The sequence below is a fragment of the Zingiber officinale genome, chromosome 4B, assembly GCF_018446385.1.
Source record: "Zingiber officinale cultivar Zhangliang chromosome 4B, Zo_v1.1, whole genome shotgun sequence".
NCBI classification, from domain to species: Eukaryota; Viridiplantae; Streptophyta; class Magnoliopsida; order Zingiberales; family Zingiberaceae; genus Zingiber; species Zingiber officinale.
The window spans coordinates 16875109-16894776 of record NC_055993.1 but is presented as its reverse complement, the minus strand read 5'-3'; the positions used below and the strand labels follow the sequence as shown (position 1 = coordinate 16894776).

At 33.7% G+C, this 19668-nt stretch overlaps 1 protein-coding gene across 4 annotated transcripts in view; it reads right to left on the bottom strand.

The window, feature by feature from the left end:
• Positions 1-3938: 3938 nt before the first annotated feature.
• LOC121974797 (DNA mismatch repair protein MSH1, mitochondrial-like) overlaps positions 3939-19668 on the bottom strand; it is a 117030-nt gene continuing 101300 nt past the window's right edge. For all 4 annotated transcript variants that reach the window (XM_042526027.1, XM_042526029.1, XM_042526028.1 and 1 more), the window contains 7 exons: positions 14838-15044; positions 11558-11814; positions 11284-11427; positions 6676-6733; positions 5794-6093; positions 4599-5297; positions 3939-4506 (listed from right to left, as the gene is read on the bottom strand). In XM_042526027.1, coding sequence (XP_042381961.1) covers positions 4246-4506; positions 4599-5297; positions 5794-6093; positions 6676-6733; positions 11284-11427; positions 11558-11814; positions 14838-15044 — 1926 coding nt within the window. In that variant the 3' untranslated portion in view covers positions 3939-4245. The remainder of the gene's footprint in view (positions 4507-4598; positions 5298-5793; positions 6094-6675; positions 6734-11283; positions 11428-11557; positions 11815-14837; positions 15045-19668) is intronic.

The window sequence follows — 19668 nt, the reverse complement described above, 5'->3', positions numbered from 1 at the left end:
AATCTTTTCTTAATCTTTTGTAGAAACTAATAAAAGAGAATTATTAATTTTTAAACTTTATTTTAAATCATGAACATGGTTAAAAGGAAAGTTTTTACCAAAATTAAAATCAACCTTTTAATCTACAAATAAGGAAAGAGATTTAGCTCTTCTCTTAATCTTTTGTAGAATCTTATAAAAGGAAAGATTTAAATTTTTTAAACTCTCTTTTAAATCATGTTATCCACATAAGAAAAATTTTAAAAAATAAAAATCCTTTTATTTTAATTTGGGCCGACCACACCAAGCTTGAACCCAAGCTAGGGCCGACCACCTTGAAGCACCCATGAACCAAACTTTGGCCGACCCTAGCTTGGTCTCCAAGCTAGCTTGGCCGGCCCCTATGGGATGGGTAAGAAGGTGGGTATAGGTGGGTATAGTACTCTATAATTAAGAGGCTACGATAGGGACCGAGAGGAGGAATTGGTTTTAGTCTCCCGATAAAATTAAGCATCCCGTGTTCGCCCCGAACACACAACTTAATTTTATCAATAATAATTCATTCCATTAGAGAACTATTATTGAACTACCGCACCAATCCCAAATTACATTTTGGGCTCCTTCTTATTATGAGTGTGTTAGTCTCCCTGTGTTTAAGATAACAAATGTCCACTAATTAATAAGTTACTGACAAACTTAATTAATATCTAGCTCCAAGAGTAGTACCACTCAACTTCATCGTCATGTCGAACTAAGTCCACCTGCAGGGTTTAACATGACAATCCTTATGAGCTCCTCTTGGGGACATTCTCAACCTAGATTACTAGGACACAGTTTCCTCTATAATCAACAACACACACTATAAGTAATATCATTTCCCAACTTATCGGGCTTATTGATTTATCGAACTAAATCTCACCCATTGATAAATTAAAGAAATAAATATCAAATATATGTGCTCGTTATTATATTAGGATTAAGAGCACACACTTCCATAATAACTGAGGTCTTTGTTCCTTTATAAAGTCAGTATAAAAGAAACGACCTCTAATGGTCCTACTCAATACACTCTAAGTATACTAGTGTAATTATATAGTTAAGATAAACTACTACCTAATTACACTACGACCTTCCAATGGTTTGTTCCTTTCCATCTTAGTCGTGAGCTACTGTTTATAATTTATAAGGAACCGATAACATGATCTTCTGTGTATGACACCACACACCATGTTATCTACAATATAAATTAATTGAACAACTACATTTATCATAAATGTAGACATTTGACCAATGTGATTCTTATTTCTAGATAAATGTTTATACCAAAAGTTAGACTTTTAGTATACATCCTAACACAATGACTTCCTAAGAAAAAAGGGTGATTTTGTATCTACCATAAATCCAGACGCCATGCAACTAAAGAATGCTATGATTTTCCCAATTATACCTGAAAGGTTATAGAGTAGGAGACATTTAAAGGAAAACATTATTCCAAACCGTGTTATATTACCCAGTTGGATCGTCATGATAAAAAAGCTGATCGACATGGCCGGCAAAATCAGACATCCCCCAAGTGGTGAAGGTCAACACCTCCCATAGAGGACAACCAAGACAAGGTCAAGGATAAAATCAGGAGCCCACCTAGATATAAACATGATTTTGGAAAGACCCACCAATGGAAATTCAAACTGAGCTCGGAAAATCTAGGTCTGCCACCTAGAGAATTACGCTGTGGGGATCGGCCGGGAGTGGAAGGTCGGGTCATTTATAAGCTTAAGTAAGAAAGACTTGGAAAAGGTTAAAGCCCTCCACAAAGACGCTATGATAATTCATGCTTTAATTGCTAATTATAACATGAAAAGAGTCTTTATAGATACGAGCAGCTTGGTCAACATCATATTCAAGGCAGTCCTCAATCAGATGCAAATAGAAGAGGAATAGTTGTGTCCCATAGCTACTCCATTATTTAGCTTTACGAACCATCAATTGCAGCCACTTAGGCAAATCTCCCTCTCACTAACTCTAGAAGAAAAGCCCCTGGAAAGAACCAAGAAGACACTTCTCATGGTGGTAGACGCCTCTTCCTCTTACAATGTCATACTAGGAAGACCGACCCTAAATATTTTCCAAGCTATAATATATACGTTTCATCAAAAAATAAAGTTTCTTGTCGAGGAGCAAGTCAGAGAGACCAAAGGAGATTAGCTGATATCTCGCAACATGGAGTTTACCAGGTTGATATAGAAGCTCCTTCTCCCCAAGCGGGGCAACAAGCAAAACTTTGTCAAGAAAAGGAAAAGCACGAAGAAATCTAAATTCACCCCAAGCGAGCAAATGGAACCACCTAAATAGTTGCCACCTCTAATCTGAATTGAAGGAGCTGATAGCCTGTCTTTCAACTAAACATGATGTTTTTTCTTGATCTTCCCCATAGATTAAAGGAGTCTCTCTCACCCTTGCTATACATGGCTCAATGTTTTCTAAAGATTGTATTAAATTTTATCATTTTGTACATATATTTTTTATTTATTTACTTTTGTGACTCACGAATGAATGAGGATGAGTTGAGAATAGAAACAGGTCCTTTTTTATTATTCTTATTTCTTTAATTTTTGTTTTTTTGGTAAGGATTTTTCTCTCCATCTCCGTTGTCAATCTCAAGTTCGAACAAAAAAGGACAAGAGAATTTTTTTTTAAAAAATAATATTAAAAGCTTAAATTTTTATTTTTAAGGGGAGCCATAACGTAATAATAAAATTATTATCATATGATCAAAAAGGTCACGAGTTCAAATCCTGAAAATAACCTTTTGCAAAAAAATAAGGTAAGATTACAATGGATTCTTTCTCGAAACCTCACATGACGGAAGCTTTCGTGCACCGGACTATTTTTTTTTTTTTTTTAATGCCTCAAATAAGCCGGCCTTGTGTTGAGCAATCAAGCCAGCTGCGTGGCTAGGGCGGTCACGATCGGCTTGGCGGCTTGGCCATGCGACGTTTGGGATGGCCACACAGTTGGCTAGAGATTGCAGCCGGTCAGTGCCACCATCAACCGCAGTGACCGAATAATAAAATACCAAACTATGGAATGATCTTTGAAATTTTAAGAAACTTGGGTATGGGACCATAAAAACTCATCTAAAATCAACTAAAACTTTATTACAATCCCGTACGTTTGAACAAACGAATAATATTGTGGTTTAAGCACATCAATAATAACAAATTAACCAAGGGATGCAGCAAGAGTTAATGTTCTGGGCACACCACATTTTGGTAGCAAGTCGCACGTTAACGAAGGGTCCCGCTAGGGTTCAAAATTTGTCCACGCCATAATTTGATTGTAGGAATGGCAAAAATAAATTTCTGATGAATACAATTCTAACAGTAGTTACAATAATTTTATAGTCATTTTAATCTTTTAAAATATATTATTTTTTTAAAAAAATTAAAAATATCTTAATTATTAAAATTTAAAAATATAAAAAAAATTTTAAACGCACTGAATTTATTGATGATCTAATATTGTAGCTTTGACCAGGAACCATTTATAACTTCAATGTATAAAGGAAATGAGGTACAAAAAAATACCTTAGTGTGCAAACGGCGTTGCTGCTTACAAGATCCAGCTCAGATTGCATTTTCTTCTGTTCATAAAATGTCCACTTCATGCTATATTATATACTCTGCAACCTAAATTGTAAGAGTAATAATGAATTGTGTCGTCACATTGCATGACTAATACACGATAACGCTCAAAAAGACGTACCTAATCACCCAGCCATAAAAGACTTTTATCTTTGCTCCTCTGATAACAGTTCACAGAAAGTAATTAAATAAGGAAACGGCACTGTCATTCCCTGAGCATCATTTCAGCATAGGTTAGTCAAATTTTCTAAGACGAGGTCTAGAAAATTTCAAAAACCTATAATAGTCTTGAGCAAAACAAACTGCAATAGAATATTGACTGCAAACATCATGAACTCTTTTTTCTTCTACTACTGATTATATATCGTTCGTTTGATAATTCATACATGTTATGGATAATCAATGCATAAAACAAAGTCACCCATGATTTGACTACGCAATGGATATATCCATATACTTCCTACAATAATTCGAATATACAAAATTGGGTGCTACCACTTGGATCTACAAAATTGAGCTACAAGCCTTCTCCATAGCAGATGCAATAATCATGATTCCATCAGTAAACCAACATTGCTCTTTGGGAGATGCAAAAAGGAGCAGTGGACAACAGATGAATGGATCAAGGTTGTTGTTGACTATGCCATGTTGTTTCATTGACACTACCAAGCCCATCCATGGTGAAACCTGCAATTCCAAAATTTCGGTGTCTCCCATCACTATTGTTTACAAGTCTAAAGCCACTGAGAGGAAGTTGGTTAATAAGGAATGTCTCCAATTGGCTTGCAACACTCTTTCCTGGGACTATCATATATATCATTAATGCATGTTGCATGTCTTCCTTTGTACGATGTGTGCGAAGTCTACCAACCAGATCATCTGTCTGCGAATTGAGTTTCTTTCACTTAGATAGCAATTGCATGCATAACATTATAGCAAGAAAGAAAAAAAAAAAAACAATATTATGAATTCTACCTGTCCAATGTATAGAGTTTTGTCAGGTCTTATGAGGACATAGATGTTTGATGTGCCAACAGTTGAGGGAGGAGGTTGCTCACGAGCACCAACGGAATGGCATTTCACTTCAGCAAGATCAGATGGACTTTTCTTCTTGTAGGTTTCAATCAACTTGCTCTGGCAGATGATCATTACAGCACTCTTAACTTTCTCAACGAACAGTTGGTTAGAAGAATTGGAAGAACACTGTAACTTATCCTTCAAGGCCTGAACTTCAGCTAAACAGTTAAAGTGGGGTTTGGGATCTGAACATTCAGCTATATGGTTAATCGAGTCCTGTGCAATTACAGAAAGGTAAAGCTCTTGAGCTCTCTGAATGACATTTTCTGGAATACCTTCTCTCTTGGCAGTCTCGAAGGCTAAACTCTCTCTACAGATTCCGTCTATCAACTTCCAGGTTGGTTTAGTGTAGCCATCTACAGCTTCTGTACCCATTGCTTTGTATACAGTATGGGTCCTTGCCAGAGGCAAGTCAAAGATACCATGCAAATGAGTGGATACAATACCCAAACAGCCAGTAGAATCAAGAGTTTCAATGATACTACCAGCAATACAAGTTCCCTTTACAGTTTCTGTGCCTCTACATATCTCATCAATAAGAACGAGACTCCTTCCAGTAGATCTGTTAACAATTGAACGTATCTCCGACATTTCAATCTGCAAGGCAGTAAATACTGTATCAGGATAAAAATAATTGATTTTTTTGAAATTGTGATAAAGTGAAATATAAGAAGCTATTCCTGTGTACAACAGTAGTTATACAACATCTTTAGTACAAAGTACAAACCATTTAGGTTGGCTACATGGATCTGATACATGTATTGATGCATCAATACAACGGTCATCATGCAGGATAAATATCAACACAATTAAAATATTAAAGATAATGTCTCATCAGTATTGAAGCATCTTACACAGTCCAAAATATGCAAAGACCTTCGACATTAAATTTCTAAGCAAGAGTAAGACGCTTGACATTTTGACTACTACAAAGATTTTGAGAAGCTACTAATCTATATAAAAAACCATTCTGTGAACCAAATAAGCTTGATAAGCATGATAATAAATGCATGAAAAATAATTCTATGAACAAAAGAAGCTTGATAAGCATGATAAATCAAGATAAAAGCAATATCAATATTATTTTCAGCACCTGGAATGTGCTTTTCCCATCAGCAGGACTGTCATAGGCTTTCATGTGCAGCATAATAGAGTCAAAATGAGGGATTAGAGCTGACTCAGCAGGTACCATAAGCCCACAAATTCCAAGCAAGGAAGCAGCACAAATTGATCGAAGCAAACTGGATTTGCCACCACCATTTGGTCCAGTAAGAAGGAAAAGTGAATTCATGTTGACAGTGTTCTTTGTTGCATTTCCATGTGCCATATCAAACCAATAAGGAGATAATCCTGTTAAATCCAGTTTGTTGCATACTTCTGTTGATGACTGATCCTGCACCAACAAAACTTTTATTAACATAACAGATCTATATAAACTAAGTATTAATAACATGATTTTAAAGGACCACGCTGATTAAAAATCAGTAGTTTTCTGTATCATCTACCAGATGAAATTTAAAACACTTCGGAATTACCTGAAATCATGTCTAGCATATCAAAGTCATTGTCGCCCATGTAGCAAAAATGTGAATGTCTAAACAAAATTCAAATCATGGATAAAACACTGGGTAGATCCAAAATTTTCTTAAGCTACACCCTGGAGGAATTATCTTGAGATGATTAATCTACTAAATATATTTTCATACATAAAATGCTTTAGAGCTATCCTTATCACATATGTTTATTAGTCAAGAATAAAAAAATAAATGAAATGTTGTCATGACGAGATATAAACAATCTATCTAGTTCCACTAACAACCATGCATAGGCCCAACTACTCAATATTCAACATTAAACATGTCATTAGCAGCTAAGACATTACCGGTTTTAAAAGTTTTGGTCAGTTAAATAATATAAGAGGATACTAACACCCAAAATTCCATAAAAAGATTCTAGCTATCCTATGCACAATTACCTTAGGCTCAAGGAGCTCATATATCTTGGGGAACACCCATTCTCTTCTCCGACCTTCACTGAATACCAAAATATTATGCATTGAAATTAGCACAAACTAACCAAATAATAAATGCTCTAATACCAGAAGTATTTAATATGTTAAAAGTGCAAAAACAATCTAACAAAATAATAAACAACATTAATCTAAAACGAGTGTGAGTCTCATCACATAAGACCAAAATGAGAAGAATGAACACATTTCATATATCCAGAAATCACTGTGAGAAGTCAGCGACCCGAATAGTATGGAAGATATACTTACAGCTTAGTCATGTGGTTATCTTTTGGATGCTGGCACAGAGGCGTCTCCCCACTAGGACAAACATGATTACTTGGAGGATCGATAGTGCACTTTTTGTGGACAAGTGCCAAAGACACAAGAGCATCTATTCTTTGGGTGCCCCCCTATTGCTAGATTATGGAGGATTAGAGATTGATTGCATATGACACCGAAGGTGTCCACCTACCGGAGAGCAATGAGAGTCTTCGGTAGACACTACCGTGGGAGTAGGGTGTTGACAAAGACTCGTCATCTAGCCTTGTCATCTGTTATTTATCACATATGGCGAGCTAAAAACTCTAATTTCTTTGGAGAGGGGCAGTTAGACACTAAGAGGATTTTCAAGAGTGTGCAACTTCATGTATATTGGCCCTTGGGAGTTTACATTGATCAGACATAAGTAACTCCTAAGGACTAGCTCTTGTACTCTTAGTTCGTGCTATACAATTTTTTACTTATCCAAAAAAAAAGATATCACTTTAAGGATTACAAGAATCTAAAATAATAAAATCTATAAACTCAGCAATCATTCCAGAAATTAAGAACTAAAGCCAATATCCTAAGATAAATCAGATCTTGACGATTGAAATTCATTCATATTTCAAGTCAGAATCTTACAAGGAGTTGAAGTATACAGATGCAATACGTTCAATTAATTTTGAAAGATTAAGGACAAGATTGAAATTAATTCATTTTAGGGGCAGTATCTTAAACAGACTTCTAACTTGGCCCATCTGATAGTTGCAAAAACGCTAAAAAGAAAGTTATCAATGTTTCATCTACAAGAGTTTAGGTGTATCATTTAATTTTATCATTGACAAACTCTGTCTTCCAAGTTTTCAGTTTCAGAAAAGAATTAGATGTGCAACAGCATTTCAAAATTAATCAAAAATCATTACCTGAGGCCAAAAAGTGAGCTCTGACCTACAGTCCAATTCTTTTGCATTTGAAAGTGGCTTTAAATTATCGTACATAGTTCAACACATAACCAACAGATTCCTAGCACTCAGCCTAGCATCAGGTTCCAGGAAAGGTATTTTCACAATGATCTCTCAATACCATGCTTATTACAACTATTAGCGTATGATATCTAAGTATTCCAACCATGCATGCTTGATGAAAATAACTTGATTAAGTTTACAAGACAATTGTAATTTAATTCAAAAGGTTTCTTGATTTGACAAAATACAGAAAAAGGTAATTGGTAATTATTACATAGAACAAATAATTGACTCCTAATTGTAGTAAAAAGCGATTACGCTCACCCCAGACGCCTTTCATAGCTCATCCCCCAAATATGCGAAGGGAGATAAATCACAGGGTTAGCTTATAGCCGACCGCCAAGTTGCTAGGGGGTGGGAGGGTTAATAATTGACTCCTAATAAACTGGGCCTATGTAGTAAATAAATTAAAACAAGGTCTAATAGGCAACTTTCGTACCTTTTAGCTATGTAATATTTGACTTGCACAACTGGTTTATAGAGCACAGTTAACATCTTAATGGTAAAGTTGTATGCCTGGTGAACAACCTTGCTTGAATGAGCATAGGTAAAAACATAATGGTTTGGCTTCTACAGTAAACAAGAATGTGGTCATGTGGTTGGTAGGAGTTGAACTGAGATAAGTTGAGTCTGGTTTGAAAGAAACTGAATTAGAATGATTCAATTTTTAACCAAACTACATAAAATGGTTTGGCTTGGGTCAATGTTTAAAATATGAGTGTCGGAACTGATGTGATCCCTGACCATACTGTACTTGAGCCAACCTATATCCACACATGGTAAGTAACGAGGGAGGAAGAAGACATATGATGCTCGACCTAGTTGTTAGTAAATTCAAATTCAGACAAAGGTAAATGTGATTGCTTTAGGTTATTTCACCACTTAATAATTATTCAGTGATCATTTGAAGGCAACTACATTTAAACAGGAATCATCTACAATTACATAAGTAGCTAAATTAATTATGTCAGACGGCTCCATTCAATTTCCATCTAGAAGTGGATTTCAGTGCAATGATGGAGCAGTCTACTCAGGTTACACAATCCATAAATTACAACTTCAAGATGTAAAACTGTGTCAAAACCTGATATGATTCACACCCGAAGAAAACAATGTGCAGATGGAATCAAGGGTTTGTTACCTCTCATAAAAAAAAAAGGACAATCCGTGCACGAAGCTCCCGCCATGCGGGGTCGCGGGGAAGGATCCATTGTACGCAATCTTATCCTACTTTTTGCAAGAAGTTGTTTTCAGGATTCGAACCCATGACCTTTTGGTCACATGGCAACAACTTTAACATTGCGCCAAGGCTCCCCTTCGGTTTGTTACCTCTCATATTAGCTAAATTTTAAGTGCATTCATAACCGTCGTTGTTATAGTATTTGTTTTTTGAGGGACTTAATTGTAAATTTCTAAATTAATGGATTGATGTGCAAAAGTGCTAATTAATAAACTAAACCCACTTATCCCCACACCGCATCGTGCTTTATTTTTTCCCCCTTGCCGTTGCCACCATGCCTCCGTCATCCCCACAAACCCTGACTGCCTCCACTTGAAGCAACAATTGCCACCAGAACCACTATCCCTTCCATCTCTGATCTCTTCCTTCTCGATCTCTCTCTTGATGTCCAAACGTTGCCTTAGGTCATTGCACCATTGCCTCCCTCAAAGCAATCACCACTTTGTTGATTTTTCCACAATGTATGAACTAGCCATCAACAAGGCAAGCTACCGAACTCTCCCTATTTGATCTCAGCTATAGCATTGCCTACCTCAAGAAATCACTATCCTCCCGCTGAAATTTTCTCACAAGATCGATCCGTTGATGTGAATGCTAGTTTCTTACCAAGTTGCCTTTGTTGCCTTGCTTTAAAGGGAAGTAGTAGCAACTTAGTCATTTCCACTCTATTGTCTGGTTATTAGTGATGTTATGTTGTGTATTTCATAAAGCTTGGGGATTAGGTAGTTTGTCCCTTTTGATGGTGAGCATGAGTAAGTTGCTAGCGTTACCGGGTGTTTAGAGATATATTGTATATGATGTGAATTTCTTCTTTGAGCTGAGTTTATTGTTACTTGTTTCATTATATATACCTTTTGCATGTTAAATTTATGAAAGAAAATGAAATAATTCTAAACTTGTTGGAAATGAAAACTATCTCAGTAATTGCCTCTATCAAAACTTGAGCTCTAAGATATGTGCTTCCTTGTTGCTTGTCATTTTAGTATTCATAGTTTTGTCTATCAATCTTGGCATTTTTTTATAACACCTATTGATAAATTGATTAACAAAAAATAACATGTGCACTAAAACTTTGCGAATTAAAACATAACTTTGTTTACCAAACAATCAAACAACAAATCCGTTATTTATATCTTAGAGCTTCAGCTCTACAGGCTAAAAAGAGTTGTGTAACTCATACTTATGTTATAGAGCTTCAACTCCGCACTTTACTGGAGTCACATGATTACTTGTATAAATTAAGAAAATAACAAATGTATGACTTGGCTCCATAGTCTAAAAAAATTGCATCACTACTTATATTGAACTAATAAAACAAATGAATTATGTTATAGATTATTGGTTTGTTGCTTACAAAGAGCCCTTGGGTCTTTTTATGCGTGTAGAATTCGATCATTATAGAGGATGTTTTGCTTACCGCATGGATTGCAAATCGTCCACCCATTTTTTGTGAGGTGCATTTTGAGTAGATTGTGTTGTTCACCCTATATATGTACGATGCATATTTATCAGGAGGATTGCAAATTGTTCAGCCTATATATATTTATCTAAGTTTATGATACACTTCATATTAGATGGATTGCATATCATTAATCCCTATGTACGATACATCTTGTACTGACAAATTGCGAGTTGTTTGCTCTTATGTAATGTGTATGACATATTCCCTAATAAATTCAAAAGGGAACACGAGAAATGATGAACTTAACAAAGAATTTAAGATAAGAGATTAATAAGGTTGAGTGCAAAAAATGATAGCCTTGACTATTAATTGTTCATTGGATTTTGTTATCAGATATACTATTTTACATCATACACCTTTCTCTTATAACTATTTTGGATTTTTATTCTCACGTTCTAGAGTTTTTGACTTCTAGGTTATTTTCTGAGATATGTACATACCTATCATGCCATTTCAAAATCAATCACCAACAACTACCCTTGTTTTGTTTTTGTCATATGAACAGAACATTCAAGAAAAAGTAACATATGTATAAAGTAACTTTATTTTCATAATGATATAAATTGAATGCTAAAAGATCTCACCTGACATGACTAAAAAGCGCCTTCGCTATGACAAGTAACATGGATGAAAAAACTAGAATATTCAGTTTGCTTTGCAAAACACTGGACAATCCTCTAAGTAAATCCAAAACTTTAACCCTGGCACTATCACATGCTTCATGGTACCTAAACATAAAGCAGAACATTGTAAAGAGTTTTCAACAAACCGAATGTTTGAAACATATCAGAGAAACATAATCATGCCAAAAAACCAAACTTGTCAAGAATCAAGAAGCCAAATTTAGAAAGTGAGGACCTGTTCAATGCATCCTCAACCTTGCTAGTTGTAAACCACTCATCTCCAACCTTTCTATCTTTTGAATCTGTAGCAGGTTTGAGTTGTCTAATTTGTTCTTCCCCATTGGTGTTGGCCCATACAGCTGGAACAAACCGTTTTCCTTTGAACCAAACAGCTTCATGTTCTCTTGCATAACATATTTCACCCTTTGGACCTCCAAGAGGAGTTACGAGAGATTTCACTCTTGTAACAATTGGAAAAAAATCTTCCATAACCTGGGGAAACAGAACAAAAAGTGTTTGGGTAAAATAGAATGTCACAAGAAGTTCAACATCTAAACCAATATGTGATTCAAAAGGGTGGGAAATGTTACATATTATGTACTTCGGTAACACAGTAACACTCAACTTTTCATGAATATACAAGTTAAATGTCAGAGTTAGTTATTGGAGTCATATGTATCATGACTTGTGAGTTTAGGCGTTTTAGTTACAAGGTATTATGCTGACTCCTAGGGGGAACTTTTTCCTCTTTGGTTCCTTTAAGGGGAAGACCCAAAATTTGATACGATGACACAATGCTAGATTTTCCTATTTCCTTTTCCCATCATATACAATCTCCAGCCCGCTTGCTAACCCCACCTCTACACTTTTTTCATGTGCCCAATTGTTACCTATGTTGACATAATCATTGCCATCAAAACCAAGCACCACAAAACAAAAGCTAAGATATATCCTTCCTGCAGACACCTTCCTCCTTTCAACACAGTAATAACCCCTACAAGGACTTCTACAAAGTCTGCATAGGCATCTTTTCCAAAATTTAAGCTTAGTAGGTTAGTACATGAGGCAAAACAATTGTTTGGGCTACGACACCATGCCACATCATGGAGAATGCTACTTTCTCTTTCGTTGACATGTTCTAGTTTAAAGGTTAAATGAGGTCCAATCTGATCTGTTTAAAAAAGTGAGTAAAAGCATAACAAAGATGATGTCACTTTCTCTTTCTTTTTTTAAGAGAGAGGGAAAGACAATAAATGAAGGTTTTCAGAAAAAAAAACGAAGGGGTTGGAATGAAATGGTAGTAGATTTAAAAAACAAAAGAGTTAAGACTTATAACCCTCCTCTTTCCTTTGTCTCTAGTTAAGGAGGTACCACTAATTTATATCACTCTTTTGTTTACTTTGTGCACAATAATTTAAAAGGAGATTAATTATTAATTTAAGAGGTATTAGATTAATAGGGTATTAATCCTACATTCATAGTTATGATTTAGGATATTATCACAAGTCTTTATAAAACCCATTTAATTGAGTCCCACACAATATTCTCCTATCCCCAAATTCCATATGGTAATGAGTCCCACACAATATTCTCACATCCCCAAATTTTACATGGTAATAGTTGCTTTGGTTAGGTTTTCCAAATCCCCATAAGGGGGATGCCATTCAACTCTCCGATACAATCCACAAATAGACATATTCAAATAATCCCTTCAAAATATTATCTCTTAAATTTGTTATTAATGTCCTCTTTCAAAATATTAGAATTTAGAATAGGTCATTAGATTTATTATTATTTACTCTTTCTAAATATAGAATAAGATATTAGATTTATTAGTAATTTTAATATTGACAAGGCATTATTGTATGCCTATATATAAAAGCATTATATAATCCTTTGAAGAAAGAAATAAAGTGATCCAATTAAATTATCAAATTACTTTGATTATTGGAGATTGATTCCCTCGAAGTGATCATCACATTCCTTTCTTTCATCCTTTTCTCCTATTCCCTATGAGATAGGACACAAGTTCCTCTCACGCACGACCTTTTCCCTATCTTTGTCTCAATGTCTCCAAACATGAGCCATCACACACGAAAACTATGAGTTGCAAGGCATTATTTGCCTTGCTATCTGGTCCTTCAGTAATCCTCTCTCTATGATCCACATGTAACGTACACCTCTCATCTCCTCTAAAAGTTCATGCAAAAGCTCTACACTCATCAACATCTATTACAATTTACAAACCCAAGTATATAGCTTCACCTCTGGCCGTAATTGAAGACTGTTGATTCCAATTACAGGATAGGACCTTGAGCTTTCCTGTTATTGTTTAGATGTTTCTGGAAACACCACTAGCAACTCCTGACTAACCTTATTTGTGAGTTTTCAAAGCCATCAAGTATGTTCCTGACATAACATCTATAGTGATGTAACATGGCACATCTCATGCATAGTGTAATTATATACACACTTTTTTCTACCCCTATTGCAAACCCTTCTGCTAGATACATTTTGCTGCATTCTACGAACCATTAGTAAATGAAATCCATTTTGTTTTTGCTTTTAAATTTACTTAGGGGCGCAAATTGGGAAGTTAGGTCTCTGCTTTGAGGCATATTTTGCTGGGTTTTTTAATCAATAAAGTGTGTTCATTTATTTATCTCTTTGTACACAGTACATATTTCATTACTAGTGTGTAGCTATAGGTTGTGTTGTGAAGTCTCTAGCGCACATTGTTACATGGAACGATGACTGATGCAATGATGTTGATGAATTGCCATGGTGGCAAGAAGATCCCATCCTATTCAAATTAGGAGCCATTTAGAACAGGAAGCTAATTGTGAAATACTTCGATTCTTAAAGTATAACAGATAATATAAGAAAATTTTAAGCCTTTTTTGCCTACGGGGCATACAAACAATCACACAAGAACTTAGAAACTCATATTTCAATCAACAATTTTTTATTACATTTGATCAATATCTTCAGGTTGTTGCATAATAGATCCTACAGAACTTACAGAATTTCTTTCATTTCATCTATCATAACTATTACTTCAGTTTTTTATATATATTTATTTATTTTATTATTTTTTATTGTTGAAACTACATTACATATATTGAACTTTAGTTCAAAGTTAAACCATTTAACATAGTTTTTTCCCCAATATTCAAACTTAAAATATAATCATTTTTACGCATTGACAAAAATATCATTGGCAAATTCCAACAAAATATACCTTCTTATATGACTGAAGAGTTTATCTAATAGTAACACAAAAGATAGGAATTAGAGTTGTAAAACTACAATTGTAATTCAAGAAGCAACCTAACTAGCTACAACTTGAAACTATATTATCATACATGTATTCTATCACATCAAAAATAATTCATCACAATAATTATCTAGAGATTCTTTCACAATTATTTCTCTATATACTTTTTATTAGTCATAAGTTAAAGTAACAATAAACAGAAATATAGTTAATGGATTTACAAGGATAGTTAACTTACAGCAACAGACAAGGCCTCTGCAGCCCTATCAACTTGGCCATATGATTCTTCAGCATGAATTCTCTTCACTCGTCCTTTCCATGGAAATTCCATGTCCTCAAAGAACTCAGCAGGAACAAACTCATATGAATTTATTTCTTGACCACTTTCATCATGCAGAAAGAGTATGTCACCTATTTTTTGCGAAACACAGATACATTCATTCACCTGCAAAAGCAGAAATAGTATGCCATAACAGGTTATGATGTTGCACAGGAAACAGAAGAATAAACAGTTCACCAAACTAACCAACAGCAATAAGACATTATTTCTCATCTAAAAAAAAAGAAACATATAAACCATTTAGTAGTTTGGTACTAAAATTAGTTCAGCCAATGTCAAAATGGTATCAAAACTGGAACAACTGTAAGAAAATGAACCATAGAAAGTAAAACAAAATCAAACCAAGCATTTGATATAAGATATTCAAGGTCAATAACGAAATCTCCTACCAAGCCATATTTACAAGGACAATATTGTAAATATCATTTGGTACACATCCTATATCACTAAAATTTAGTCCCTATCCCTACTTCATTCAGTTATGCCAGAAAGAGTTTTTTCTCTGTCACCTATTAAACATCAAGAACATGTAATCAACTATTGTGTAACAAATCACAGTTTAAATACTGACACCATGTTGTACCAATACTTGGCACACTTCGACACTCATCAAAGCATGCCAAAAAAATTTATAGGTTTTTCCTTCTTTATTAGTTAATTTATTTACTTCTAAGAGCAAAATTATAGCAATTAGATTATCTATTGAATTCAAATTATTTATTATATCATCCTAATACTCAATATGCTTCAACATGTGTAAAGGCGCCCCACGATGCATCAATTTTACTCATTTAATACTCTTTCACTTAAATTTTAATACTTAGATTAAGAATAATTTTGATTCAATGCGTGTTGAGATAAAGTCATATAGATCTTACTCCTATAATCTTCTACAACTTGTTCACTTTTAGAAAATAAAACTATATCAATTACATAATCAACTGAATTAGAATAAAGAGAATTAAACCACAAGAATACAAGCAACATTGAATTCATCTTAGTGGATGTCAAAACATGTTAAAGTATGATCCTCATCAGTATGATCAACACAAGCAACATTTGAGAGACTACCAGGCCATGTCAATCAATATCGTGTTTTGGTTATTTATTAGCTTGGTATATCATGATTAGGGGTGCAAACAAACCCAATCAAGCCAAATGTTGAGTGGATTTATCTGTTGAGATTTTAGTTTAATGTTGAACTATTTGATTGTGATGACACTCTCATCTTAGGATCTCGTCTCTTGACTAATGAAAATTTGAGTAGGGGTTGATTCATTCCACTTTGGTCATTCATGTTTGAGGTAAGCTCTTTGTTGCTATTTTTTCTTGATGATTGAAATCGCTGTTAAGATTTTGATCTGATTTGTATCTTGTAAATTGATTTGCAAATATGTTTGGGTGCATTGTATGGTCAAGCAAGTGTCAAGTCAGATGCTCTTCAATTGAGGTGAGTATTCTTGCTTGTTTCCTTGCAATATTTACCTATTGCATGATTAAAATAAATGTGTAATTATTGAGAAAAATTAAATGATGGACTATTTTAACAGAAAATTTGAAGTGTTTGTTAAATTTTTGAAATGGGGGAAAACTAATGATTTATGAAAGGACTAAAGTTAAGGGGATAAAATGAGCTAATTCTTCACTTCCTGTGCTTCTTATCACATAAATATGGGATATAATTTGTGTGGGTAAATTCATTGAAGGGTTTGTTTCCTAAAATTTTCATCTATGATCTTGCCTATTGACACTTGTTGTTAAGTTGCTTCTCAGTGATACTTTTTAATTGTTATTCCTTCCTTCGTGAAGGAATAACAACTAAAGAAATATTTGTAGGATATAAGATCTAATTAATCAAGTTAGGGTAGTCCTAAAGGTAAACATATGTAAACATTAATGTATAATTACTTATATCAAAATAATGAATGTGATAACAATGGAAGCTTTAAGCAAACCATATGACTTAGATTTCAACCTAGTGCTTTAAATTGAATTTGGGCCATTAGTACATTATGTGTATGTTGGAACAAATCTCCCCATGTAGTTGAGTTGAATGGGTTCCACCCTTGCACATTATATGGGGCTTTTGCCCATGTTTACTTTTTACTGCATCGATTGAATATGAGGTGTGAGTTCATTATATTTGTGAGATTTATAGGAGTGTTTACTATCTTTCACCATATGTCCATGTCTTAATTAGAAATTAAAATGCAACTCGAGAAATGAATTTGGATATAAGAATACCGTGTTCAACGTGTGAAATAGATAACTTTGAGAATATAAATAGTGAAAACTTAAAATGGTCAATATTGGAAACTAAGTATAAGTGTTTAATTGGTACCACTAATAAATGACAATAATGTTGTAAAAAAAAAATGAACTTCCAAAATAATGTCTTTTAAATAAAATGTAATCATCTCGTATGAGACTAATGATGATTATCTTTGATTGATTAAAAAGTTTGGATTCGTTTAAAAGATATAATTCACCACATCTTTTCACAAAGTGCCAAATTTTTGTGAAAATATTCAAGCTCAATGGCATAGGAGGATCCATATAACCGACTCTACTTAGTGGGATAAAGGATTAATTAATTGAGTGTTGTTGCTGTAACTAGGTTGAATATCAAATAATTACATGGTGTTTTATGGTCTTTCACTTGAGTTATACATATTAGTTTTGTTTATTGTGTTATTTTGCTTTGAATTATTATAGATCTAACTCGGGCGAGGCATGACATAAAGTGCAAAAAGTGTAATTTAACAAAGAAATATTTAGGCATGAAATAAAAATAAATAAATAAATAAAGGAAAAGAAACATGAAAATTTTAAGGTAGTGTCAAAATTTGTAATTCAAACTTTTAAAGGATTAAAGGAGCAAGATATAATATTCTAGTGACATGATTTTAGTAGGATATGTAGTGGATGATATTGTAAATTTGAAAAATTCGAGAATAATGAAGTAATATTTTATGCTAAGGGAGATACAACTTTAGAGGTGCTATGAAAATTACAAAAACATAAGGACCAAATGTAAGTTAATGACATGCAGTGGAATTATAGTCACATTTATTAAAATTTTATGGACACAATAAAAGGACAGCCCGGTGCACGAAACTCCCTCCAATATAGGGTCCTAGGGAAGAGTCTATTGTTAGAAAAGGCTATTTTCGAGACTCAAACTCATGACCTCTAGGTCACATGGTAGAAACTTTAATGTTACACCAAGGCTCCCCTTCCCAAGACACAATCATAAATGTATAATAAGAGGATCATAACATAGTTTTTTTACACTTTTAAAAAATAAAATCTAAGAGACAAATATAAAAACTACAAATTATTGGCACCAAAATGTACTTTTGTCAATGACAAAATAAGAAAGTTAAAAGTAATAGATATTATTTACATGTAAATTTCACAATAATTACTATACAATTGCTATTTTATAAGAATAGAAAACTCTTTTAAGAAGTAATTTTTTAATAATTATGAAAATTTGAGAAGCTTTTTAGAAAAATTAAAATCTTTACATTCATGTTAAGCATGTTTCTCTACATTAAATTTTGTTTTTTTAAATAAAAATGAAAAAATAAAAGATTTTTCAGTTTCAAATGGAGATTTAAACTCTTAAAGAAATTTCATGTGAAGATTTAAACTCTTATAGAAATTTCATATTCCTTCATCTTAATCAGCCAATTGCAATGCATGGTACCTATCTATTGCGATCATGATCACGACTACAACCACCATCTATTGGATCTGATAAGCTCTAATAAAATTATCTAATTAATTTTATATTTCATTTATTTTAATTTAAAATTTATAATAAAATTTTTATTTATTTATTTATTTATCTATTTTCATATCTTTTCCTTTTTTTAAAGATTATTTTTATATTATTTATTTTTTAAATATTTATGTTAAATATTTTATTTTTTAATTAATACATTTTATATTTAAAAATTACTGAAACTCTATCGGCACGGCACGATACGGTACCAAAACCGTATCGTTCCGGTCCCAGATCGAAACCTCGGCATTCGTCGAAATTTTAAACCTTACTGTCAACACTTTGAAGACGAACATCTTCGAATATCAATTTTACTTTCAAAAAGCATGCAAGATCAAGACTTTTGATCAATAATGAGAAGAATACTATGGAACTGGTCAGAAGTAAAGTTGAACCAGTTCTAGCCACTTTAAGGAATGCAGGCCGTGTATATGTATCTTCAAAAAACAATGAGATTGAAGTGGAGAGAATAACCATAGAGTTTTACCGGAAAGCTGAGATCCTTTGCAAGCTCCATCATATCCAAACATGGTGGCTTTTTATGGAGGTGTTAAAGATGGACTAGGTGGTACTTAGCCACAGTGACAGAATTTATGGTGAATGGTTCTTTACAGCGTGTTTTACTATGCAAGAACACTGCAATAGCCATAGACCCTAATTTACCAACAGAAGTGCAACAGCTGTTAGTAGATTTTGTCAATTTGATACAAGAGGATCTTCCTCCTAGGCACCATCTGACACTATTCTAAACTCGAGGGTGAATTCTTTTCAACCTGGGATCACTAATGCATGAGGATCTAAATAATTGTCTTTTCTATTAGGGTTATTTTTGTCTTTTTGCATCTAGGGTTTTGGGTCTATTTATACACTTGTTTGGTTGATGTTAGGGGATTCTCTTTTGGTTTTGAAAATAAAACTCTTTTTATTTAAACCTAGAGG